The 27,191-nt window shown below is 34.2% G+C and overlaps 3 protein-coding genes across 3 annotated transcripts; all 3 read left to right on the top strand.

Annotated features, from left to right (window-relative positions):
- Positions 1 to 4,228: 4,228 nt before the first annotated feature.
- LOC102545583 (olfactory receptor 4A47-like) lies at positions 4,229 to 5,155 on the top strand. The gene has a single exon (XM_072970720.1). It carries the CDS (start codon positions 4,232 to 4,234, stop codon positions 5,153 to 5,155), a length of 924 nt encoding a protein of 307 aa, XP_072826821.1. The 5' UTR covers positions 4,229 to 4,231.
- Positions 5,156 to 12,193: 7,038 nt separating this feature from the next.
- On the top strand, positions 12,194 to 13,114 carry LOC102544704 (olfactory receptor 4A15-like). Its single transcript, XM_006212235.4, has one exon. It carries the CDS (start codon positions 12,197 to 12,199, stop codon positions 13,112 to 13,114), a length of 918 nt encoding a protein of 305 aa, XP_006212297.1. The 5' UTR covers positions 12,194 to 12,196.
- Positions 13,115 to 19,946: 6,832 nt separating this feature from the next.
- Positions 19,947 to 20,894, top strand: LOC102546097 (olfactory receptor 4A5-like). Its single transcript, XM_006212338.1, has one exon. The coding sequence runs from the start codon at positions 19,947 to 19,949 to the stop codon at positions 20,892 to 20,894; it is 948 nt and encodes a 315-aa protein (XP_006212400.1).
- The last annotated feature ends 6,297 nt before the right edge of the window (positions 20,895 to 27,191 follow it).

The raw sequence follows: 27,191 nt of genomic DNA, 5'->3' as shown, positions 1-27,191 counted from the left end.
CTGGTGCCCATCCCCTACTGGGTGAGAATGGTTCCAAGGTGACTGGGGCCTCAGGGCTCCCTACAGTAACCAGCCTGCTGGTGGTGGGTTATGTCCCCACCCACCTTGCTGCTTGGTCTGAGGCTTCTTATGTCTGGTGCACACTAGCTGGTGGGGTGGGCTGGGTTCGACCGCTAAAAGCTAGAGGGAATGTCCCCAAATGGAGTGTGCTGGCACCAGTGCCCTTGTCATGAGATAGCTCCCCCAAAAGGCTCCTGCCAGTGTCTTTGTCCCTAACATGAGTCCCAATTTCTTCCTACCTCTCCAGGAGGCTCTCTAAAGTCAGCAAGTGGGTCTGACTCAAGCTCCTTTCAAATGACTGTTTCTGCCCTGGGTGTTGGGAGTGTGTATGATTTTTGGAAGTGCACTTTTTGTTTGTAGTCTCTGCTTCCCACAGTCTTCTACTGGCTATCCCAAAGGTCGACCTCGCTGGCCTTCAAAGCCAGATTTGGGGGCTCATCTTTCCGGTGCAGGACTCCCTGGCTGAGGAGCTTGATGTAGGTTTGGGATCTTCACTCCTTGGGGACAAACTCTGCTATTGTAATTACCCTACTCTTTGTGGGCTTCTCACCTGGGGGTAAGGGTCTTGACTGTGCTGTCTCCAATCTTCCTATTTGTTGTAGTTCCTTATTTATGTCTTTCATTGTAAAGAAAAATTTTGCTAGCCTTCAGAATGTTCTCATTAGTAGCTGCTCTGAAAATAGTTGTAATTCGGGTGCCCTCATGGGAGGAAGTGAGCTCAGGGTCTTCCTACTCTGCCTGTTGGCCACTCCCTCCAGTATGTCTGTCTTTATGCCAGTTCCACTCTGCCACGATTATCATAGTTCTATAGGATGTTTTGGTATCAGGAATAGGAAATCCCCAAATTCATTCACTTTTTCAAGATTGTTTTGACTATTTGGTTTGGATCCCCTGCAATTTCATATGAATTTTAAGATGTATTTTTTTTTCTGTTTCTGCAAAAAAACATTTTCGGGATTTTTATATGGATCACACTGAATCTGTATATCACTTTAGGTTGTATTGACATCTCAGTAATGCTAAATTTTCCAACTAGTGAATATTTTTCATTTATGTGTGTCTTCTGTAATATCTTTCAGCAATCTTTTGTAGTTTTCAGGGTGCAAGATTTTGCCTACTTGATTAAATTTATTCTTAAGTGTTTTATTCTTTTTGATGCCACTGTAAATGGAATTGTTTTCTTAATTTCTTAGTCTTTGGTTTGTTCATTTATAGTATAGAAATTCAACATTCATTCATGATAAAAAAAAAAATACCCAATAGAAGGGCTGTACCTCAACATAATAGAGGCCATTTACGACCATTCCACAGCTCACATCAGACTCAACATTGGAAGACTGAAAGCTTTTCCATTAAATTCAGGAGCAAGACAAGAGTGCACACTCTCACCACTTTTTAAAAAACATACTGCAAAACGTACTGCAAAAATTTTCCTTTGACATGTTTTGAGTTTTCTACATATAAATCATATCATCTTCTAAATGATATAATTTTACTTAATTAAACTTTACTTAACTTTACTGTCTGTAACAGTGCTTCCAATGGTAGCCACTTCCTATCCTTTGGATCTCAGTTTAATCATCACCTTTAAAGTAATGCCTTCTCTGATTACATTATCCATAGTAGAATTCTCCCTCTTATTTCTGTCACAGTGCCCTATTGTCTTACAAGCAGTACATAAGACTATCATTACTTTATTAAATTTTCTCTTTTATTGTTTGACTCTAATATGGGAATCTGAGATCCATGCAGGAAAGAACTTTTACATGATTTCCTCTCCTGTTTTATTAATGGCTGTGTTTTCACTCACAGTACAGTTTCTGGCATTAAATGGGTACTCTAAATTATAAAATATGGATAAATAATTAGTTATTATATCTACACCAGTGATAATATTTTATACATCTAGCCAAACTTCAAGGCAGAATAAATTTGATATTAAATAAAAGAAAAGAAAAACTTACTGTGGCAGGTTGGAAAATACATGATTAATTAATCTAACTGGAACAAAATGACTGAGCAGGTATTGTGTTTTTCACTAGCATTAACTTCATAATATTTCTAAAGTTATTTTTTCCTCCATATTACACTTTCCTGTCCTTGTTATATGATTTGACCTAATAGCATCTTTACGTAGAGATATACTTTTAAAACTTTGTGGAAAACCCCAGTGAATTTAATTAAATGAGGATCAGTTTTGGACACATTCCAATTCTAAGAGTCAATGATAAATGAGGTTAGAAGGGATAAAATGCCCAGTGATCTTTGCCAATATCAGGAAAGAGATGCTATCTTTTTAAGAACATGTAAAATTTTAGGAGGTCCTTTGTTAGAATTAAAGTATTGCATTAGAAAAAGAAAAGCAGAAGAATGTCTCTCAAAACCAACCATCTAGCCTGGCTCTGCAACATGATGCAGTGAGAAGGACTAAACAATTGAATGATATTTTTAAATTTTGAAGTTAGTAGGGTAAGGTTACTAGAGACACATTTTCTTGTGCAATAACTGGTTGCTATCTTCCTATGTAAAACATAGGATTCACTAGTTTTTTGTTTGTTTGTTTTGATAAATTTCCAACATGATAAATTATGTGTGTGCATGTGTATGTGTTTGCTCACACACTGAGGGATATTTTTATATAATTCATAGTGCAAATAAAAATGATCTTCTGCATAATTGATCTTCTGAAAAATAATAATTAAAAAAAGTGATCTTTTGAAAACTCCTTGGAGAAAATGGACAGACAGTTGAGTGAAATAAAATATACCCTCAAGTAACAATGCAGCCTATGTCCTCTGTTTTCAGACTGGATGAAGGAAGATTTCCAAGTCTTTGTGCGTAACTTAAAAAGCCTTCCTTCAGATAGTGAACACGCCTCCACAGGGTACGTCTAACAGTAAGTATTGGGAACCAGGCTCCACAATTGTGTGACTGTCTTCATTATGTAAGGAATTAAGTTGCTTTTAAATAAGTCAAACTTAGATTCAATTCTAGTTTTATCACTTAACAATGTGAGGCCTTGGAAAATTAATTGGATGTTCCAAGCCTTAGTTTCTTCAACTACAAAGTGGGGTTTATAGCTCCTGTTATTATAAGTTTAAATGTGACATATTAAATTGTGAGGGCTTGACTGGAATCCACTATAGGAGTTGCAAGACATGTAGTGATATAGTCAGAGCAAGATTTAAAGAGGTTCATATCAGCTGATTCAAGAGAGTAAATTTTTAGAGGCAGAATAAAAGTGGAAAGACATGGCAGAAGGCTATTGCAGTGGGCCAGTAAGGAAATGAGGGAGTAGGGAATGATCAAATTCGTAATATAATTTGAAAATAGAGACAACAGGATGTGTTAAAAGAATCAATAACATAAGAACAACAGTGAAGAACACTGGGAGGTTTTCTGTCTAAGCAATTTAATGAGACGGGAACTCCTTTTTATTATGGAAAATTTAAAATTTATTTTTATATACGCTAAATTGATATCCAATTGTAGATGTCCAAAACTGGAGATGCTGCCTATACAAGGTTAAAAATAAGTGGAGAGATAGAAGGCTGAGACACAAAATTAAAGTGCTGCAGCATTTAATGGTCAGGAAAAGGAGGAATATCCATTTAAAGACCCTAAGAATTTTCAGTGTACTTTGAGGCAATTCAGGACAGTGACCTTCCATTTATAGTTTGATCTACTCACACTGAATGTGTAATTTAGCTTAAATGGGTTTCAAGTATTACACTTTTGTGACATTATAAATGGTGTACCATTTTAGGGAATTCCCTTCCCATCTTCTTTTGTTCTTTCATTTTTTTTCCTTTAAAACTCAGTTAAAGCATTGATTTCACTGGGAAACCTTCTTTGATTTCAGTCTGATTGATATATTCCTACACTGTGACCTTAGTGTTGCATGAATATCCGTATATATAATGGCATTTATTACATGGATCTGATCTCTTATTTTGTTTCATATCGCTGAGCATAAGGAACTATGCTTTATTCAACTTGGTATTCACAATGTCTATGATCCATTGGATACAAACAGGTACTTCATACACATTGTTTTAATTGAATGAATAAATAAAAGATTATACTTACTTACAATGCATTTAAGTATTTTCCCCCTTGTTTTGTAGGTAAACTGCTTCTAATATGTGAAGTCAGCTCCGGTACAGACTAGATGGAACCAAAAAATAATGTAACTTTCTTCATCCTCTTGGGCCTCACACAGAATCCAAAGGAGCAGAAAATCCTTTTTGTTATGTTCTTGCTCTCCTACATTTTGACCGTGGTGGGCAACCTGCTCATTGTGGTGACGATTACTGTCAGTAAGACCCTTAACTCACCAATGTACTTTTTTCTTGCCAGCTTATCTTTTATAGATCTAATTTATTCCACTTCTATTTCCCCCAGATTGCTTTCAGACTTGTTCTTTGGGGAAAACACCATATCCTTTGAATCTTGCATGACTCAGCTTTTTACTGAGCACTTTTTTGGTGGGTCAGAGATTGTTCTTCTGTTGGTGATGGCTTATGACCGCTGCGTGGCCATCTGTAAGCCTTTGCATTATTTGGTTATCATGAGGCAAAGGGTATGTGTTGTGCTGCTGGTGGTGTCCTGGGTTGGAGGATTTCTGCACTCAGTTATACAAGTTAGCACTACATATGTGCTCCCATTCTGTGGCCCCAATGTCATTGATCACTTTATGTGTGACATGTTCCCCTTGTTGAAACTCGTCTGTACTGACACCTATGTCACTGGCATCTTAGTGGTGGTCAATGGAGGACTGATGTGCAGTATTTTTTTCCTGCTCTTACTCATCTCTTACGCAGTCATCTTGCACTCTCTAAAGAATCTGAGTCAAGAAGGGAGGCGGAAAGCCCTCCAGACCTGTGGTTCCCACATCACTGTGGTGGTCTGCTTCTTTGTTCCCTGTATCTTCATGTATGCAAGACCTGCTAAGACTTTTTCTATTGACAAATCATTGAGTGTGTTTTATACAGTCATAAGCCCCATGCTGAACCCACTAATCTACAGTCTAAGAAATTCCGAGATGACTAATGCTATGAAGCAGCTCTGGAGAAAAACATGTCATATGAACTAATAAATAAGTGCTTCATCCGTGAGTAAGCAATAAATTTAGCATTAGGGCCAATCTCCTTGGAATGTAACAGTCTTCATAAACCTGATGTAAAATGTCCTCTTCTCAAGAGATTTATGATAATTCTAATTAAAGAATGAACTATATATTTGTGCTTTTGATAACAGTTTCCCTGCTAAAATGTAAACTCCATAGTGTCTGGTTTAACATTGCATCTGGACGGGTAGAATGTATTTACAGTTGAGAGTCAGTAAATATTATGCAATGAATTTTATAGAAATACACCATTTTTTACTTAATTTCTGTGTTTACTTTTATTACTTTCTTATTCTTATTTTTGTTGTTAGTCAGATTCTTGTCTTTTATCTTCATCTACTTATATTAGTTAAAATACTTAATACCGTATAGACTTTCCTCTTTATTCAATTTCATATGCTTTACATATGCTATTTTTAGTAGAATATTTTACTGTTTAAATAGGAAGCTGTAAATAATGAATAATAATAAATATTAAAATAGAATTGATACAAAAGGGACTATGTAGAATAAATCTCTTAATCATCCCAAAGCAGTATCTACCATTTCCAGAACATCTTCATATACCAGTCTATAGATCTAAGTCATTCTCAGTCTCTTCATACTGCTTAACTTCTTGATGAAGATACACTGACACTGATGTATCCAGTCCTCTTCATGTTTTCCTCAGTCTTTCTCTATGACAAACAGTTCTTCAATGAAGTATTTTTGTAATATTCTAAGTATGATTTCCCAGTGGTGGAATAGTTGAGTCAATTGGTTTATTTATTTATCATGTTGATGTGCATAGTTTTTGACAAAATGCCATTCATGAGCTTGTACCAGACTCACTACCCTCTTCATTCTGGAAAATATCTGTTTGCCTGAATTCTCAAAAACCAGTGCTTGTTAAACATTTTGGGTATATAACAGTCTGTTTAAGGAAATTGTGTTTCATTTGTATATTTTAATTACAAATAAATAGAATTGAATTTGGGTATCTGTTCAAATGTTTAAAATGATTTGTATTCACATGAACTGCCTATTAATGATTTATGTGTTTTATTTGATTGCTGATTTTTTCATATCAATTTTTAGAATTTATTTATATACTAAGGAAATAATCTCCTTTTCCATGTATGTGGAGTTATTTTCTAGCTTGTTATTTGATTTTGTTGTTTCTATACTGTGCAAAGTATTTTTGGCCATGTGGAAATATTTTTACATTTCTATAATTAAATATATTCATATTTTCTTGCTTTTATGCCTTGTTTAGGAAGAATTTCCTTGTTTCAGTGTTATCAAAACATCCCACATTTTTTCAACATTTAATTTTTAAAGTTTTTTTGTTGTTTTATATTTTATGTTTAGATTTTTGAACCCTGTAAGTAGGGATTAAATTTTAATTATTTTTCAGGAATCATTCAAGGTCATTTTCATAGGTGCACAAGTATTTTTCCTCATGACTTGATATCCCAGCTTTGTATTCTAAAATGTGGTATGTGTTTGGATAAACATCAGTCCTCTATTAACTTACAGCGATCTCTTCTTTACTTATGTGACTTTCAAACATGTGCTGTGATTACATTTGATTTAAAATATGCCTTGATACCTCATAAGCCTAGGACTCCTTCATTACTATTCCTTATCAGAACTGTCTATTCTTGCATATTTATGTTTTATTATTAAACTTCAAGAAGCTAGTCTAGTAAAAACGAAGTTTAGTTTGTATTTTCAATAAGACTTGATTTAGAAAGAGTTTATATCTTTAGAGAATTGAGAGTTCTTATCCATAAACCGGGGTACGTCTTTTATATTCATGTAGATCTGGTATGTTTCTTTGTAGATTTAGTATTTTTGAGTTCTTTTGGTACTATTGTAAATAGAATCTTGTCTTCTAATACATTTTCCAATTGTCTGATGTTTTAATGTAGAAATTCTTTTTGTTTTCCATTTTTACATAAGCTATAATCTTTAAAGTACATCATTCATTCTTTTTTAGTCAAAGTTATACAAGTACTGGCAAATACATATAGTTACGTAGCCACCATATCAACTAATGTGCAGAATGTTTCATCACCAAAAATATTTCCCCATGCCCCTTTGTATCACCTCTTCCCTTCACCCTCAGGTCTTGGAAAACACTGATCTATTTCCATTCCTATAGTTTTGTCTTTTCCAGAATGTCCTATAAATTGAATCATACAGTATGTAGTCTTTCTTTTCTCTCCCAGCTTTATAGAGGTATAATTGAGAATTCAAAATTTTCTATATTTAATGTATACAATGTCGTGACTTTATATACATATATGCTGTAAAATGGAGACCATAATCAAGCTAATATACATATCCACTACCTCTCATGAATACCTAAGTAACTTATTCTTTTTGATGCCATCATAAATGGGATTATTTTCAAAACTAAAATAATTTTTTAGATAATTCGTTGTTAGTATATGTAAATGCAGCTGATTTTTGTATGTATATTTTGTATCCTGCAAATTTATTGAATTTGTTTTTTTGTTCTAACAGTTTTGGGTGCAATTTTTTATGTCTTCTATACATAGGATCATGTCCAATATCTAGTCATTTAAATTTGGCATCTTGGTACTGGTATCATGCATTTGAGATTTGTACATATTGTATTTGTTCCTAGTTCATTTTATTGCTGAGTATTATTCCAAACTGTATGACATTTATCCTTTTCTCCATTAAGAGATATTTTGATTGTTTCCAGCTATTTGAGATTATGGATAAAACTGATACAAATATTCATGTACAGGTTTTTGTAAAACCAGGCAAACAAAGAAACAGAATATGAAATAATTATTTTCAAGACACTAGATGTCAAAGTGATTGACAGTGATCACTGAGTGATGAGAAATGAACAAGTGAAGCTCTAAGATTTTTCTGATTTATTACCTTTGAAAACTTTCCATGTTGTGGGTACAGACAAGGATCCCTCAAAAGATCCTGGTAGACTCTCAGAGTTGAGGAGACGAAGCTGAGGGTCTGAGGAGACCAAGGCAACAAGGCAGCTAGATTTGGAACACTGTGGATCATAGACCTGAGGGACAGAGAAAGAGAGATTCAGAGACATTGAGGGAGGCAATGCTGGAGATCTGGAGAGATCCCCCTCAATTATTCATAGTCTTCAGGAAACTACATGAGGATGGGAAAAGATCTACCCACACAGGTTAGAGAGAGGAGTGCTTGGTGCTCAGACTGGGCCAGGAAGAATGCCTATTCTCAGCAGCTGGAAGACCTCATTGTTCACAGGGCCAGTGCAGGGAGATAAATACTAGGATGATCCTGCATCAGTAGTGGGACATAATTTAGACCCAGACCAAACACTGCACCAGATCTGCTTCATAAATTGTAACGGCAAGAAAAAAATCAAAAATGAAACATTAAAAAGAATCAGACTAAATATTGTGTCCACAATTTTGTGTCTGGGATAATATGAGATCTTGATCTGATTATTTCTCTTGTGAGGCCCTCGTTTCATTGTGGTATAAGGATCACGCTGGGTGCATATGCAGCGAGGAGATGAGCTGGGAAGTATAATAATTTCCTCCCATCTCTAAAAGTAATTATGTAGGGTTGGTACTATTTCTTGATTAATTTTTATGTAGAATTCATTGATAAAGCTATATGGAGATGGAATTTTGTTTTGGGAAGGAAAGGATTTTAAAGAATTAATTTTCTTGAGTGTTAGATTATTCCAGTTTTTAATTACTTTTCTTAGTGTGTTTACGTAGAAAGTCATGTCTTTCATAACAGTGGTCCATTTTCTTTTAGTTGTCAAGTATACTGTCATAAATTATTGTATCCTTTTATTATCTTTTTAAGTTCTGTAGACTCTGCAGTGATGACCCTGTCTTCATTCTCGATTATGATAATTTTTTTCTCTTATTTTTCTTAATCATTTTTGCTAAGATCTTATCAATTTTATTAAACTGTCAAAGAACCAATTCCTGGATTCACATATTTTCTCTATTTTTTCGATTAATTTCTATTTCAGTGATTTCTATCTTCTATTTACTATTTCCATTGTACAATGTTCTCTGTGCTAGTTTTGCTTTTTCTTTGCTAGCTCCTTAACATCGAAGTTTAGGTCATTTCTTATGACATTTCTTGCTTTCTAATACTTACAGTTAAAGCTATACATTTCCCTCTAAACATTCCTGGAGCTACATCTACTTTTCATAGTTTTTAAATATATAGTTGATAGATATCTTTAATATATATTTTATATACACATGTTATCATTATCTTTCTATTGAAAATTTATTTTTCCAAAGGTTCATGAATAATTTAGACTTGGGTTGCTTAATTTGTAAATAACTGGAAAATTATATTTTTGTTATCACTTTCTAGTTGAATTACATTTTTATGATATATGTATATATATTCTATATTATCAAGTCCTTTGAAATGTATTGCAACTTCTTTTATGGCCCAGTTTATTGGTTATTTTGATGACTGTTCTATGAGCAGTACCTTGAGATAAACAGAATAGTCCCACAAATGTTTTCTCTTACCCTACTCTCACACTAACACAGATTCTGTCAACTTGACTCTCTGAAACCATGTGACAAACGATGTGACAAACTTTGTCTGCATTAGAAATAAGTTTTAAGTGACTTACTTTGAAATTAACATTTATTATCTTCTGGAAATCAGATCAGATGTCATCTGTAAAGACAAAGCTTAAACAGATTTTCCTACTTTGAAGGTCATGATTTAAACGAGAAAGTTTTTACATATTCTACTTCTGCCCAGACTGGACTTACCCATTTTGGAGATATGACCTCAAGTTGTTCTTTTAGGATTTTCCCCCAAGAGGACAGGGTTCTGTAAGGCCTGTTCTACATGGTGATTATCTTGGTGGCATCTCTGGAGATAAGGAGTGTACTGTCAAAATTACAACTAAGGTCCTAATAAATTTAATTAGACAAGAATCGCCCTTGGAGATTGAATGACTCCATAATATGTGCTGCAGTTCAAATGTAGATAAAGTGTTTGTAGACCTTTGTTGTTACCCTCAGAGAGTATCTGTCTGTACCAGTATTCACATGACAGGCTTCTTCCCAAATTGAAATGATGGACTCAAAACATAATAAAGCACGTATATGAAATATTCTTCATCCTTCAGGAAACCCAATGTTCAACAGTGCTGTATGAAGACAGGACAGTGTAACAGGCTGAGAATCAAAATGTCATAAAGGCTTTTTCACTATTTCACTTTTACTGATATAAAACACAAAATGGCAAAATTTTTATCTAAACAAGTTAAGCATAATTTACAGCATTTTCTCCAATTAAAATGTTGATTTAACATTTCTTTGTTCAGAGGACAAATTTTGCCAGCAATTTATATTTTTAGTTTCTGTTCACAGTCAAGATTCAAATTTTTTTAGGTATCAGGGCATTCATGTTCATTTTGAAAATTCTAACAATTCAAAAGTATATATTTTTCTAAAAGATTGAGATGAATCAGATTTCCTGCAAACATGAGAAGAGTTAGTCATGTGGAAACAGGTCCAGTGATGATGTACGTGTCCTGCTGTCTGTGTTCTCAGCGATGGAATCAGTGCAGGACGAACAAGGGAGAAAGCATCAGAGCCCAGTTCATGGATTGAATGGCTGTCTCCTTATGCAGGTAACCCAGGAAAGGTTTATACACAAGATTCTGAACTAGACTTTATATTTTGCAAGAGTACATTGATGGTGTGAGAATTCAGTCTTTCAGAAGTTCCCCTATCTGTTTCTCTTGATCAACCAAGTTAGGGATCCTTTGTGATCACTAAAATATGTGGAGATCGATTCTACGATGTTAACACTCTTTTGGGATATTTTCTTATTATAAAGATCTAGAATAAATTTACCTTCTCTAACATCAAGTACTTAAAAACTAATTTCAAGTGTAACTATTTGGGAATATTTTAATGGGCAGATATTTCTAAATCTCATGGTACTTTTAATTAATATGTGCTGTAAGCATTGTGTTTTTATCTAAACAATTCAAACATAATCTGCAGTTTTTTCTCCAATTAAAATATCAGTTTAATTTTTCTTTGTTAAGAGAACCAATTGTTCCAGCAATTAATATTTGTAGTCTCTGTTCACAATCAAGATTCAAATTTCTTTAGGTATCAGGGCATTCATGTTCATTTTGAAAATTCCAACAGTTCAAAAGGGAATCTTCTGTTAAAAGCTAAAAGATGATGTAACATCTATAGAAACTGATTGACTTTTAAGAGCCCAAGGTAACACTGTAGTAAGTAAGCTGTTGCTTCAATTCCTATTTTTCTGTTCACTTGTGAATTTCAGCATCCTATCATATGTTTCTGGGCCATTTTGATGTATCCTTCCTTTAATTGTTTGTTTATATTTATATTCATTTTATTAGTTAATTGCTTAGAGATATTTGTCTATTTTAGATATTAACTCTGTATATACCCTCTAAAATGTAAACCTTTTCTACAAACTACTTTTGTTTATTGGTATTTGGTAACTTTTCCTAAATCCATACAAAATTTTGAAATTGTCAAATGTATCTATATGGGATTTTAATGATTGGTTAAGAAGATTCTTCCACTCTAGAATGTAGAAAGTTACCTCCTTTATTAACTGGAAAGTAAATAGGAAGTAAAACTTGCTTTACTTTTGTATTAAACCTCTAATAAATTTTTATTTTTGTAATAGGTATTAACTATATGTACAATTTAATTGGCTTCCAGATGCAAAGCTAGTTGTGGCAACTCATTTATGTAAAAATTTGTCCTTTTCCCACATATGTCCCTAATCACTTGCCTCTGCAACAGTCTATACAATTGTTGAGTTGAGGGATGATGTTTTAATCAGATTTGTATTATAATTTCTGAAAGTACAGGAGCATAATAGACTATACTGCCTATTGGTTGAAAAAACAAATTATCTCAGGATTTCAGGAAGTCACTAGTAATAAATATATTTACAGGTAATTTTGTCTTGAGCTTTGAAATAAGACATATAGAAGAATCTATGGAACAAAGGAGGAATGTGACTGAGTTTGTCCTCTTGGGGCTCACTCAAAGCCTCCAGGGTCAGAAAATATTATTTGTTGTGTTCTTGCTCATCTACATGGTGACAATGGTGGGCAACCTACTCATTGTCGTGACTGTGGTGGTGAGCCCAACTCTAGATGCACCTATGTACTTCTTTCTTGGCTACTTATCATTTATGGATGCTGTTTATTCTACTACAGTCACCCCAAATATGATTATAGACTTACTCTATGAGAAGAAAACCATTTCATTCCAAGCCTGCATGATCCAGCTTTTTATAGGGCACTTATTTGGTGGTGCTGAGATTTTACTCCTGGTGGTCATGGCTTATGACCGCTACGTGGCCATCTGCAAACCCTTGCATTATTTGACGATCATGAATAAGCGAGTGTGTGTTCTGCTGCTGCTCTTGGCCTGGGTTGGTGGGTTTTTACATGCTGTAGTTCAACTTCTCTTTGTTTACAACCTTCCCTTCTGTGGCCCCAATGTCATTGACCACTTCATCTGTGACATGTACCCCTTGTTAAAACTTGCCTGCACCGACACCTACATTATTGGCCTCACTGTGGTTGCCAATGATGGGGCAATCTGTGTGGTCATCTTTATGCTCTTGCTCATATCCTATGGGGTCATCCTGCACTCCTTGAAGAGTCTTAGTCAGGAAGGGAGGCGCAAAGCCTTGTCCACCTGTGGCTCCCACATTACTGTGGTGGTCCTCTTCTTTGTCCCCTGTATCTTTATGTATGTGAGACCTCCTTCTACCTTACCCATTGATAAGTCTTTGACTGTGTTTTACACAGTTATCACTCCTATGTTGAACCCTCTAATCTATACTCTGAGAAATGGAGAGATGAAACATGCCATGAAAAAGCTCTGGACCAGAAAAAGAAAATGAGACAGCAGGGAAATGTATCACTTATTTTCTATGAAAAGTTGCTCTTTCCAAGTTAGCCGTGCATGATTATTTAGCTGTAGTAAATTTCTCCTCAGGTTTAATAACTTGTGCGTGATGAAAGACATTTTTTATGTGAATACTTCCAATGATCAAAACATATTTTTAAGATTTTCATAATTTTTGAGTTCAAAGCATATATTTTATATGAAATATATTTTTAAGATTTTTACAATTTCCTATGAAAATATGCATAGCTTTTGTTGTAAAATGTCTGTTGAGACTACTGATTTCTGTTCTATGTGATGAGTTAAGCTATAGTTAATACTGTAAATATATTTTAGTTAGTGGAAGATTTTTTCATGTTTCTGTCTTAATTAATGTAATCTTTCCAGAATTAATAGAGTTCATTACAGATTTTGGAAAAATAATATAAGAAATAATACATAAAAACTTGGTTCACTCCTCCCTACACAAAGACAGCCCATATTAATATTTGAAGCATCTGTTTTATTTCTGTATCTGCAAGATATTTTTATGTATTCTTTTGCTTTTATTGCTTCGTATGTTAACATCAAAAAAGAGTGATGTTTCAGAGTTGTAACGTTAATCACCAAGAGGCTAAGTATATTAAAATAATCTGAATGAACATGATGTATGTACATGAAAATACCCAATCTTACTTATTTTTACAATTGGGAAATCATATTATCTCCTCAAGTGGAGCAGCTTTGTTTGGGGTTACATTTTCATAAAGATGACTCATTAATCTTCCCAGATAGTTTAGACTATCTGATAATATCTCTGCTGTTTTTCAATATCCCCATCTCCGTTTTCGCTTATAGTGTTCCACAGCCTTCTTTAGAGACCCAGGCTCTGCCTTTCATCTGTAAATTCATCATAAAGCACAATCTGAGAGCTTCAAATATGCACTACAGAACTTGACACCAGGTATTTTGAGTGATATCGTGAAGAGACATGCTGCAGTATATGTCATTCTTATCTCTTTTATTAATGAAATACAGATTATTAGGAAGAAGCCAGAATTTGTTCTATTTGGTAGAGATCTCATTAATAAATTCTCTCTTTCTCTGAATAAGGCTTGAAATTAAATATTATCTGCCTTTAATGCGGTTGGAAGCATGTCGTCAAAGAAACTTACTATTCTACCTCCCTTATTTAGTCTGCATGCATGAGGGGCTAAGGCTAGGGGGCAATGGGTGCTTTTCACTGATAAATCACACTTTATGAAAAACCTCATATTCTGATTTATATTACTATTGTTATTATACGGATATTTCTTATATTATCTCAAAGCATTTGATTTGATCAGAATTTAGGGAATGAATTTCTCCCCTTTTGGATGTTGCTATAGACTGGAAGTTTGTTTCCCTCTCCAAATTTATAAGTTAAATCCTGTATCATATGGTGGTATTTGGAGGTGGGCTCTTTGAGAAATAAGTCATAAGTGTGGAGCCCTCATGAATGGGATTAATGCCCTTATAAGAGAACATTGAGAGCTCACCTGACCCTTCTGCCACATGAGGACACAGCAGATAGCTGTCTGTAAACTGGGGATGGACTCTCACCAGACATGGAATCTGCTGGCACCTTAATCTTGGAGTTCTGAGCCTCCAGAACTATGAAAAATAAGTGTTTATTGTTTAAGCCACCCAGTCCATGGTGTTCTGTAATAGCTACCTAAGTGGACTAGGACAGAAATTTGTTAATTTTCAAATTTGTATAATTCTTTCAAGCAATGAGTTACAAAACTTTGCTAATTATCTGTGTTCATTGGACTATAAACACCCTGAAGTCAGGGAAAGTTATTTAACTGTCTTTATGTTCTCATAATACATGGGACATACAATCCACTCTATAAACTTTGTCAATTACTTGAATTCTTAATCTATTGGAGTGAGAATTTTTATTGATAAATTTTGTTATGCTGTAATAATGGCTATTTTTATATAAAGATGTTATTCTTATGTTCTTTTATTTTTGATTTTTTCTATCACATCACTCTTGGAAAATTTATTTCCTTCCACTGATTTTATAAATTTTAACCTTTTTTTTTTAAATAACTTTTCAAAACATTTTATTTTTAACCCATCTAGAATTTAGTTTTGTTAGTGATTAGGAAATATCTAAGCCTACTTTCCCCAACAGGTAAAATAATCTGACAATATTGTTATAAGTTTCAGTAATAATTTGAAAATTTTCTATTTAATATGTCAGGTTTTATAACAGCTAGAAGTTTCAATTTTAGGGCACTATTTTCTCATCCTCCCTCACCTTCCCCTCCTCCTCTAAATTTTAGGATTATTCTGCAAAATTTGAAAATTTCCCAGAAAAAGATACTTAGAAAGTCATGACTCTACATGTTTATTTTGAGGAAAACATGTTTTAATATCTTGTTTTCTTATCCAGAATAAGACACATATTGTGAAGGATTGATTGATGTCTCAATAAAAATCTGTAATCATCTCTCTAGAGTGCATCTTGCCTTTTGGTTTTCTTAAAATGAGGGCTTTCTTAATTATATTTAATTCACATTTTCAATGAGCTGGTCAGAAAGGGTTTAATGTCTTTTGCTGGCATGAATTACAGCACAATCCTCAAAGCTAGGGGCATATGTCTGTATTCAAACATTTATAGGCCTGTGTCCAACAATACACAAGTCTGTATTCCACCACACACTCAGCTCTGTATTCAACCTCATGTGAATTTGTATGACCACCCGTATGTGTATATTCAGTGATACGTAAGTCTGTATCCAATTTCATGTATGTATCTATATGTGAACACACATGGGTCTGTATCTGACAACACATGGGTCAGTATATGACTACTGTTATGATTGCATGTATGTATGTATATGCATATGTATCTGATATGATCACACACAAGCATGTATCTGTCCACATACAGGGCTGTATCTTGCCATTCACTGGTCTGTATCTGACTATATATGAATTTAGGAAGAACTTGATAGAACAATTCTGTTTTGTGTAGCATGGACTGAGGTCACTCTTTGGTATTCAGTTGACTGATGGACATTTAAGAAGGGTCCAAGATGACTTAATTTATATGAATGGAGCCTTGGTAGAGATGACTACAGGACTGGGCTCTTCTGGGTCTCTTTCTTCTCGATGTAGATATAGGGTAATGGAGACAATGTCTGCCCAGTCAGGTTGTCAGACTTGTAAAATGACAGTTCAGGGCCCCGAGACAGAAGAGGCAAAAGCTATCAGGCCAGTTAAGTCTCATCCCATCATGACATAAGATTGAAGTCCAGGATATCAAGTTTTAAATTCAGACTGCTCTTCACATCCAAGGAAGCAACAAAATGAAAAGATAACTTACAGAATGGGAGAAAATAGCTGCAAATCTTGTATCTCATAAGGAGTTAATATCTAAGAAATATAAGGAACTTTTACAACTCAAGAGCCAAAACCCAAAAAACTCAACTTAAAATGGGCAAAGAACTTGAATAGGTATTTTTCCAAAGAAGATATACAAATGGTCACTAGGAACATAAGAAGGTGCTCAACATCACCACCGATTAGGGAAATGCAACTCATAACAAAAATGAGATACCACCTCACACCTTTTAGGATGGCTATATGGGATTTACAGGAGAAATTAAATGCTTGTGAGGATGTAGAGAAAAGGGAACTTTACTATCCAGGTGGTGGGAGTATAAATTTGTTCAGCCACTATGGGAAACATTATGGAGGTTTCTCAAAAAACTTATTTTTTCTGACAGAATAGCCCAGGAGATTTCTGAAAACCCAAATTTCAGCCCTGGCTGAAATTTATTCTCAATTGGTATCTAATCCTCCAGACGTCTAATTTTCTCAGCATAGACTTCTCTCATTGAGAAGTTTGTGGAAGCTCCCAATTTTCTGAGATAAAACTGGAGAGAGGTAGAGACATGCTTTTAATTAAGGGTGAGGCAGCCTTAAGGATAAGCTATTTAAATGACCAAAAGCCTAAAGAGTTCTACTATTACCTGTGAAATGCTCAGCCACTGGCTATTTCAAGAAGTTAAAATCCCAGAATTTCTCTTGTTAGGTGCAGAGAGAGATCAATGGCCAGAGATATGAATATTAGCCTAAACCCCCCATCAAAGTAACATAATTTTTGGTTACCTTACCATAATTAACTGAGAACAGACACTTTCAAATAACTAATATCAGTGTTTTTAAATTTTTGAGGTTTTTTTGTTTGTTTGTTTGTTTGTATCAGCCAATAATGGGCTCGATCAAGTTAATTTCCACTAATTAGGCCAGTTTTCACACAAACAGCAGCTTTGATTTTCTTTGCAGAAATTTTTGTAGCAGGTAGCAGGTGAGAGTGTTCAACTATCTTTGCACTGTAAATGTTTATGTTGTATTTCAGTGTCTATATTCTAGGCATCCATGTCAGATGATTCTATATTTACCTAAAAGACTGAGGTGATGGGGAGATTGTGTGAAAATACAGAAAGTGTGACCATTTGAAACTATTTCTAGATCCATTGCTCAGCCATACAGTACTATGTGTTCTGTGATCACACATAGATACTTGAAGTATCCGCAGTTACCCTTAGAGAAAGAAGCACTGATCTTTAAAGACAAAGGAAAAACCCAAGAGGTGAGTTCTTGAAACACTAACAAAGGATAATCACTGAAAATTCATGTGATATGTTGCTAAATATAGCTATAATCTTAAATATCATATATTTTCATTGAAGGAATCTCAGTTGAGAAAATTAAGCTATCAAAACACAGAAACTAATTGGAATATACCAAATGTATTTGGTGTTAGTATTACAAGGTGAAAGATATTTATTGTCCATTCTTCCAAACGAAAAAGAGAAATGTAATATATTACGAATAAACTAGTGGATTGATAATCTTGGTTTACGGGTTAATTATATTTTAAATGATATGTTAATATTTATAATTACTTTTAGATTTTTTAATTAGACAACTTAACATTGTAGATCATGTCAGGTTTGTTAAAGTATAAAGGAATATGTGCCTCTTCTGTTCTGGCAGCTTGATATGGGCCTTTATGTGCGGATCTTTATAATTAGCACGGCACCCATGCTTGAACATATTATTCTTTTTATCCTGAGCTATGTCTATACTTATTATCAAATTAACAAAATCCAGATGATTTGTTCTGATACAATGTTCGTAGTGAAGCTTTAAAAAACATTAATTATCACTATCATTTATTGAGCCTTTACGAGGTGCCAGGAAGGGTTCTAGGTGCTTTAATTGCAATAAAATGACAACGCTAAGCGGTAGGCACTATTGAGATCCCCATTCTAAAAATGATGAAACTGAGGCACAGAGAGGTTTATTAACTTGTCCAAGGTCACCCAGATGGTTAGTGGTGAAGCTGGGATTCCAACACAGGCAATGCAGCCCCAGAGCTCACATTGTTCACCGCTGTGCTCTGCGCTCTCTCCAAGGATGCTTGGGATGTTAAATAGGAACACGCTGAATGAGAAACTTATGATCGTTCTTTGGTCTCTGTAATGTTCAAATCTCATTCTCACTAGCTAGTGTTTCTCCAGCAACAGCGATGAGCGTGAGAAGTTTTGTTTAGTTATGAAATTATGAAAGAATTAAAAAAGGCCAGCAGAAGAGAATAAGGCAAGACTCCACTAAAAGTATCACAGATGGTTAGACTCACAAGGGTTCTGAGAGCATCTAGTTCCACTCTTTATTCTCCAGTGAGCGCACTGAAACAGACTTGTAATTACATTTAGAAAATGACTCAGACACATGCCTTCTCACACTGAGCTTGGATTTTTCCCTTGTGTGTGCTGCTGTTTGGAATCCGGGCACTGAAATCCTATTTTTGAGCACTCTCAGTACCTAAGCATTGTAAGTAAAACCATGTCTCATTGTCCTCTGCCTCTCCTTTCAGTGTCTGTTTTCTCCTCCCTCACTACCTAGCTCACCCCAAGAGTTTTGGGGAAAAAAAATACTAGCCGTTAATCTGGTAATGTAATAGTTGGTGATAGTCATGAGTCATTTCAATCCTAAAATATATTCTGAAATATGTCTATATAGTGTATATGTGTTAAGCACTGTGGTATAGGTAAAGATTAAAAGAATTATAACTCCTTAAAAACCTGATAGTCAAAGAGACCATGTAATTGCTGCAGGGAACAAAGGGCTAAGTCATTTTGCAGTTATTTGATACAGTCCAAATTCCAGGGTCTTGGACTTCAGTGAGAGATTCACTAAGACCAAACAGCCTTTGAAATGGGAGGGACTGAATATCTAAGAGTTGGATATCATAGTATTAAGGGAGTTATTCCAGAAAAGATGTTAGTTTTGATGCTACCTGGGTCTACTGTAAAAGTACTCATTCCAAATACTGCCAACTCAAAGGACTGACTCTATGCCAATTTACTTAGAGTTTGTGGTCACCACCAGAGTGAGTTTCTGGAGAGCAGGGACCCTTACTTGCTTGTCTTTGTTGACTTCTATGTCATGAACTGACCTAGTTTCAATAAGGTTCTATTAAAGCTATGACTGCCTGTTGGTCTTTGACTACACTTCTCTATAGAAGATCCAACCTCTTATTTGTGGTCCCAACAGAATCATCTGAGGAGAAATAGAACTGTCAAGGGAAGGTGTGATGGGCTTTTGGAAGAAGAATTCAATAGATATTTACCAAATGCTTATTGTGTGCAAACCACTGTAGACACAGACACACAGATATGCTTGGTAATGTCACAGATACATTCGTAGTCATGTTCACAGTCTCATTACAGGTCTGGGTCTCCTGATCTCTCATCCCTGACACCGGCCTCGTAGACGACTAAATGGAACATAGCAACAATCTAACAGAATTTGTTCTCCTGGGCCTCACTCAGAATCCTGAGGGGCAAAAAGCATTATTTGTCTTGTTTTTGCTCATCTACATTGTGACGATGGTGGGTAACCTGCTCATTATGGCGACTGTCTTCGCCAGCCCCTCCCTGGGCTCCCCCATGTACTTCTTCCTTGCTTGTCTGTCCTTCATGGATGCAGTTTACTCTACTGTCATTTCACCCAAGTTGATTAGAGACTTACTCTGTGGTAAAAAGACAATCTCCTTCTCAGTTTGCATGGGACAGCTCTTCCTAGAACACTTATTTGGGGGCTCTGAGGTCTTCCTCCTGGTGGTGATGGCCTATGATCGCTACGTGGCCATCTGTAAGCCCCTGCACTACTTAACCATCATGAATCGGCAGGTTTGCATCCTGTTGCTGGTGGTGGCCTGGGTCGGAGGTTTCCTGCATTCCATGGTTCAACTTCTCTTTGTGTACAACCTCCCTTTCTGTGGCCGCAATGTCATTAACCACTTCATCTGCGACATGTACCCACTGTTGGAACTTGCCTGTACTGACACTCACCTTGTGGGTTTCACTGTGGTTGCCAATGGTGGAGCAATCTGTATGGTCATATTCATCCTTCTACTAGCATCCTATGGGGTCATCCTAAATTCCCTTAAAACTCACAGTCAGGAAGGGAGGCGCAAAGGCCTGTCTACCTGCAGTTCCCACATCACGGTGGTGGTCCTCTTCTTCGTTCCCTGTATTTTCATGTATGTGAGACCTGTTTCCAACTTTCCCATTGATAAATCTGTAACTGTGGTTTACACTGTCATCACTCCCATGTTGAACCCTTTAATATACACCTTGAGAAATTCAGAGATGAAAAGTGCGATGACAAAACTCTGGGATAAAAAGTTAACTATGGGTAGAATTAGAATGTGCCACCCACACTGAACACATTTGTCACTAATCCTAAAGCAATGAACAGGCAGTAAATTCTAACCATGGATGATTTAGTCAATTCAATGGACTTCACAGAGATGCTTTTCTTTGTTTATACAAAATCATCCAAAAAGTAGAATAAATGGTCCTTTGAGGTTAGAATCAATCTAATAGAGAAGTTCTGCTGGATGAATAAGAGACACAGCTTTTTGTCCTATTACAAGAAAAAATAAACTAAGTTCACCCTGTAACTTTATTTTTCACAGTTTATACTAAAATGGGATTTTAGAAGGGAGAGTTGTGAAAAAAACAAGCTAACCTTTAAAATTCACTTTCACCCAAATTAATGGGAAAACAATTTGGCTAATATTTAGACAAATTTCTGAGGGCCAAAAAAGAGGTTTTTAAATTTTAAAGTGTTAATTTTTTTTTTTTTTTTGGCACAGCAACTTTCTGTAGCTGCATAATGCATTCATCTTTAAGATGACTTCTGTTCCTCAGGTCAATGTCTTTGAGTTTGTAGTGCAGGATATTCAGATGGGAGAGGTTACTGTGTTCATTTAAAGATACGATCAGTGAGCTATTTTGTTAGATGGGATGTGGCTGATGATGAAAACAGATTCTGGTTCTTGATTAGAGGATAGAAAACCACACTAATCCAAGTTATAATAATCAATATATTTTCACGCTCTTCTTCACTAGTTATTATGAACATCTTTGCCACTCTTCACATGGTAAACAGCATTTCTTATTTTGTCTTAAAGATACTGAAGATATGGGAAAGAGATGTGTTATTTTGCATAAGCAGTATATTCCCTAAAAGTCATATTCAACTTAAATACTTTTTACTTACAGACTTAATAATAATTTGTTTCTGTGTAAACAGAATTTTGTTTTTCAATTTTATGTAAAATTATCAGGTTTTTCTCGGTGTGTAGTCCCTTCTAGAATATCTCAAATTAGGAAGAAGATTATTTGGAGTTTCATATTCTTTATTAAAATTATGCTGTGCGGTATGTGGCTTTCTGGATCTTTTACTGACAATGTCAATTAACTTTTCTAAGATTTGATCATATGACTGCACATTTCTTTAGTCCCACAATTTCCCCTGCTGTATGTTATTCCACGTCTGAATAGACCATCCAGTCAGTGGTCATTTGGGTTGTTTCCAGTTTTTGATATTGCACATGGTGCTGCTATAAACATCCTGAAAGAATGTCTTTTGTGTTAAGTAGTGTTTACAAGTTCACAATCACAGATAGTTGCAATTTTCTTCTAAACCTGTATTATCAGGTGAATTCCTGTCAGCCATGTGAAGCAGATCCATTAGTCCACATCCCAACCAACACTTGATATTGTCAGATGTTTAATGTTTTTGCAAATCTAGTGAGCATAAGACTATGACTGTATTATGGTTTTATTTTTTAATCCTTGCTGCTACTGAATTTGAACATATTTGCATGTTTATTAAACATTCATTTTTTTCTCAGGTTCTACTCAACATGTATTCATGCTTTTGTCAATTTTTCTAGTAGGTTGTTTTTCTGTTATCATAAATTTATTGGAGTTCTTTATGAATTCTCTGTACTAATTCTTTTTTTGTTTGTATGCATTGCAAAAATCTTTTCCCAGTTTGTGGTTTTTCTTTTCTACATTTCTTTCATATATTTGGATGAATGGGAACTTCTAAATGTAATCAAATTTCTCAGTGTTTATGTGGATTTAAGTTAGCACTTCTATGTCTTTCTTATCATATCATTTCTACTGTATGGCCAGAAAAATGTCAATCTATATTGTCTTCTAAAGATTTCAAAAATTTTGCATTTTTTAGTTTCCAATTTTAATCCATTGAACATTGATTTTTATATATGCTGTAAAGTGCCCTTTTCATTTTTTTTCCAGTGACGATAGCCAATTGTCTAAGCATCACTTACTGAATAACCCATCCTTTCACATATTGAGTTTTCATTCATGTTTGATTCTAGTTCTGGTTTATTTATTACTGTCAACTGATTAATTTTTCTAAACTTGTGTTTATTTATCTAAGTTTATAATAATTTTTCATGTCTTATAGGACAAGTCTCTCAACCTTTTTTATGAAGTGAAAAAAGTCTTTGTTTTTCCACATACATTTTAATTCAGTTTGTCATGTTGAAAAAAAAGCCATTGGGATTTTTATACTGAAATTGCTCTTGAAGCCACTGACAGTTGAATCTTCCTACCCCATATATAACATAACTCTGCTCCCAATTAGGCCTTTGAAGTTCTTTAAATTTGAAAAAATTCACAAATATTCTTTCATATTTTTAATAAATGCCTTTCTATGTATTCTTGTTCTAGTCCACAGCATTACTGAACATAGATTTTTATAAATATTTCTAACTTTTTATAAGCAAAATTATATCTTATTTTAAGTCAACAATTTGCTTTATTTACTTAATAATGAAGTATTTTGCCATTGGTACATTTTTATGAATTGCTTTTTCATATATTTTATCTAATTTAATTGGCATGTTCAAAATGTTTTATTGGCTCAGGAAAGATCTTATATATTATAGCATAAAACAAAGAACTTCTAGACAGTGTTTTGGTAGTGTGAAAGTATTATACTTTAACTTTTAATGTTGTCGATCACTATTATCAGAGTTTGTGCCTTTTTAACATCAAGATTATACAACAATTTATAAATTTTTTTCTACTTTAATTATGTCTTTGTATTTTAAAGCATTAAGTACACATATATGCATCTATGTGTGTGGGAGATTTTACAGAAAGAAAATGTATGTGTATGTTTGTGTGTGTGTACATGTATAAAGAATTTAAATCTACTTTGCAAATGGTTATGTTACCTTAAAACAAAATTTTCAACAAGTTTTCAAAAATCTTACCTACTTACCTAATTTGATATGTCATGTTTACTATATTTAATGTCCAAATGCTTTTGTATTTATTTCTAGGATATTTTCCTTTGACCAGTTGCTTATTCCTAAGCCAATACTCCATTTTTTTTTAGTTCTTATAAGTAGGTTTTAATATCTGCTAAGAGGCTTAAAACTCAATACTCTTATTAAAGGCAAGTTTTTGTGTTTTGAACAATTATTTCTCATGTAAATGTTAGAATAATTTCAGAAGTTGTAGAAACTATGAAAATTTTGCCTGACAATATATTAAATGTCAAATTAATTAGGAAAATAACTGATGTCTTGTTCACATTGAATCATTCTCCATGGAAACATGAAAATATCTGTGTTTACTTAGGTCTTCTTTGATATTCTTCAATAATTCCTTTGTTTTCATCTTAAGGGTCTTTCACATCTTTCTTTTTTTACATATATTTTATAATTTGGATTACATTTATGAAAAACATTCTTTCCACTTTCTATTTTCTAAATAATTATAGCTAGCATTCAAGGAAATAACTAATAAATATTTATCAGTTTACTCTTGAAATCAGCCACTTTACTGAACTCTTATTTAGTATGAAAGATCTTCAGTTAACTCTTTTGGATTTGCTAGAAAGATAATGGTATCTTAATGATTTTTCTTTCTAATAACTTTCTTTAAATATTTTATATCACATTTCTCCTTAATATATTATTATATTACTTGATATAGGAAAACATGGGGTAATGACTGTGAATAGAGAAATCTTGATTAATTTTTAGCTTCAGTGGGGATGCCTTGGTATTTTCCCATAAAAAATTTGTTCATTAAAAATTATCATCCCCACCCTGTATGTCCGTGTCCTGACAGGAGCAGATAACACGCTTCAAAGGAACTACTGAAAACTATTTACAAAGAGTTTTCAAGATCAAAGAATTCTGGGTCTTTGATTTGCATTTTCCTAATATCTAATGATGTTGAGCATTTTTTTTAATGATTTAAAAGTTGTGTGTGATTTAATCTTTAGTAAATGTGAGTAGGGCTGTGCTCTACCTTCGTTGGGATTGTTACTTCCTTCTTCTCTTCCCCGCACCCATCTCAGGTTTACTTAATTCTCTCAGGCTTGGACCATAAGCTCCAGAGATCTCTCTGCTGGAATTTGATGTTTATTTCTTTCGGGTTAATTTGAAATTTGTGTATTCTCAGTGACTTATTTATGCTGTATGTGTTAGTTACGTGTGAACTTATGTGCCAATTCTATTGTATTGTATATTGTATTAGATTATGTATACAGAATATTGTCTATTCTGTTGTGTGTTTTGTTAGATAGTTTGTAGAGACATTCAGATTTAGGGACCTGCCATAGCTATATAAAAGACATCTAAATTTAGCTTTTAAGTTTTCCTTCTTTGATTAATTTATAATAATCTCTTTCAAATTATAAGTCCCAATTACTTGTTTCTGTATTTCTTTTTAAGAAAGATTGTTTTCTCTTGCACAAAGTTCTGAGTTGGAATTTTGTATGTGGACATTATCTGAGCTAAATTGAAATTTTATTATGTTGATTAGCCATAATCTCACTCAGTACATCTGTCATACACAAAGACTTCACCTTTTACTTCTCTCCAGTGCCATATTACATTTGAGAATTTCATGAATACACTGGTTAACTGAAAATAAAAATTCTTGTTTACACAACCTTATGTTTTTGCTCTTAATAAGTCACTTACTTTTTGGTATTAGAATGCAGTTTTTCCACTTAATTCCCCTAATGTGATTGGCAGGAGAAGCCTCTGAAGATATACAATGTGCTGGAAGGATCTTATGGAAGATCTCAGTTCTCTAGAGCATGAATCCTCAGTAAATTTAATCTTGAACAAGCAGCCTTGGGGACAAACTGTTTTGACAACTCTGAAGTGATTTACTGTTCATTGTTGATTAAGTGCCCAGTCATAGCTTCTCTTACTGGGGGGAAGATTACTCCTTGAGTAGTAATGTTACAGTCAAAATGTAAAACAAAAGCCATTAGTTTACTAGGCATGAATCATATTGAAATAATAGTATACATGCTTAAAAAATATCCAAAATAAAACTTATTTCTTTAATTATTCAGCTCTCTGCATTATTGACTGAAATAGTATTAAAGTTTTGTTCAATTAATTTGGTCAGTTCAACATAATAATGCTTTAAATTTGTTCTTGATATATATTTTCGGTGACAGCTTTCAAATTTGATGACTTATCAGTCATATCAACTATATATTCTTGAAGCCGGCTCTAAATAATTCTATAATTTAAATTGTAAAGTGTTTATAAAAGTTGAAGAACATGGTCATGCCTTGTTCAGGCAGAGAGTTATATGTTTATGTGACAAAGTGATTAAGCGTAGCCTGATCTCTCTGCAGTCACACCAGGGTTGATGTGGAAATCCTGCCTCACCTTCATCGAACTAAACCTTTATCTTCGAGGACCAAGGAGAATTGGTGAAGCCTGGATTTGGAACAACTGACTCAAGAGGAAATAGAAAACTCAGGTAACATATTCACAAAAGCTCTTCCCTTTGATAAGAATAGGGAAAACTGAGTTACTTGAAATAAATTTTGTATCTATCTTATGAAGCATGTTTTATCATTTAACCTTGAATATTTTATGCCAGAAGTTCCAGGAATAAAACAGTATGTATGTTTACTCCATTCTGTATAATGCTGTTGGAATAAATACAATGACAGTAATTTTCTCCAATACTTTGTATTACAATTGTTTAAATGCAAACTGAAATAGAGACTAAACATAGCCGAGCATAACAAAATATAATAGGACATATATATGATCTTCAGATAATCTTTTAGATTGCTTTATATAATTTAGAGAATCTGACATTTATTTTGTAACTTAATCTATTGAAGATAATAGTAAGGATTATGATAGCTCTTTACAAACTCTTGTCTTGAACATAGTGTTTTTGAATATTCTTGTGTTCAAGAATGTCTTGTGTAAACATTTTATTTCTTTTGGTAATGTTTTTTAGTTGTGGTAAAATATGCAAAACACGTTATTGTGCTTCCAACACCACTCTCCATCTTCAGAACTTTTTCATCATCTCAAACTGACACTCTGCATCCATTAAACTGTAACTCTGCATCTCCTCATCCCCCTAGTCCCCGGCAACCACTGCTGTACTTCCTGTCACTTAGAATGTGACTATTCCAGGTATCCCAGGAAAGGGAGATCATAAAATATTTGCCCCTTTGTTTCTGGCTTATTGCTCTTATTTCAATCTATTCAAGTTTTGTCCATGTGGTAACATATATAAGAATTTCCCTCCTATTTAAGGCTGACTGATATTCCATCATCTGTATATACCACAACTTGTTTATACATTCATTAGTTGATGGACATTTGGGTTGTTTCTACCTTTTGGCTATTG

Source organism: Vicugna pacos, chromosome 10, assembly GCF_048564905.1.
Source record: "Vicugna pacos chromosome 10, VicPac4, whole genome shotgun sequence".
Taxonomy (NCBI): Eukaryota; Metazoa; Chordata; class Mammalia; order Artiodactyla; family Camelidae; genus Vicugna; species Vicugna pacos.
The sequence above is the reverse complement of the archived record's forward strand: the minus strand, read 5'-3'. Positions and strand labels throughout refer to the sequence as shown.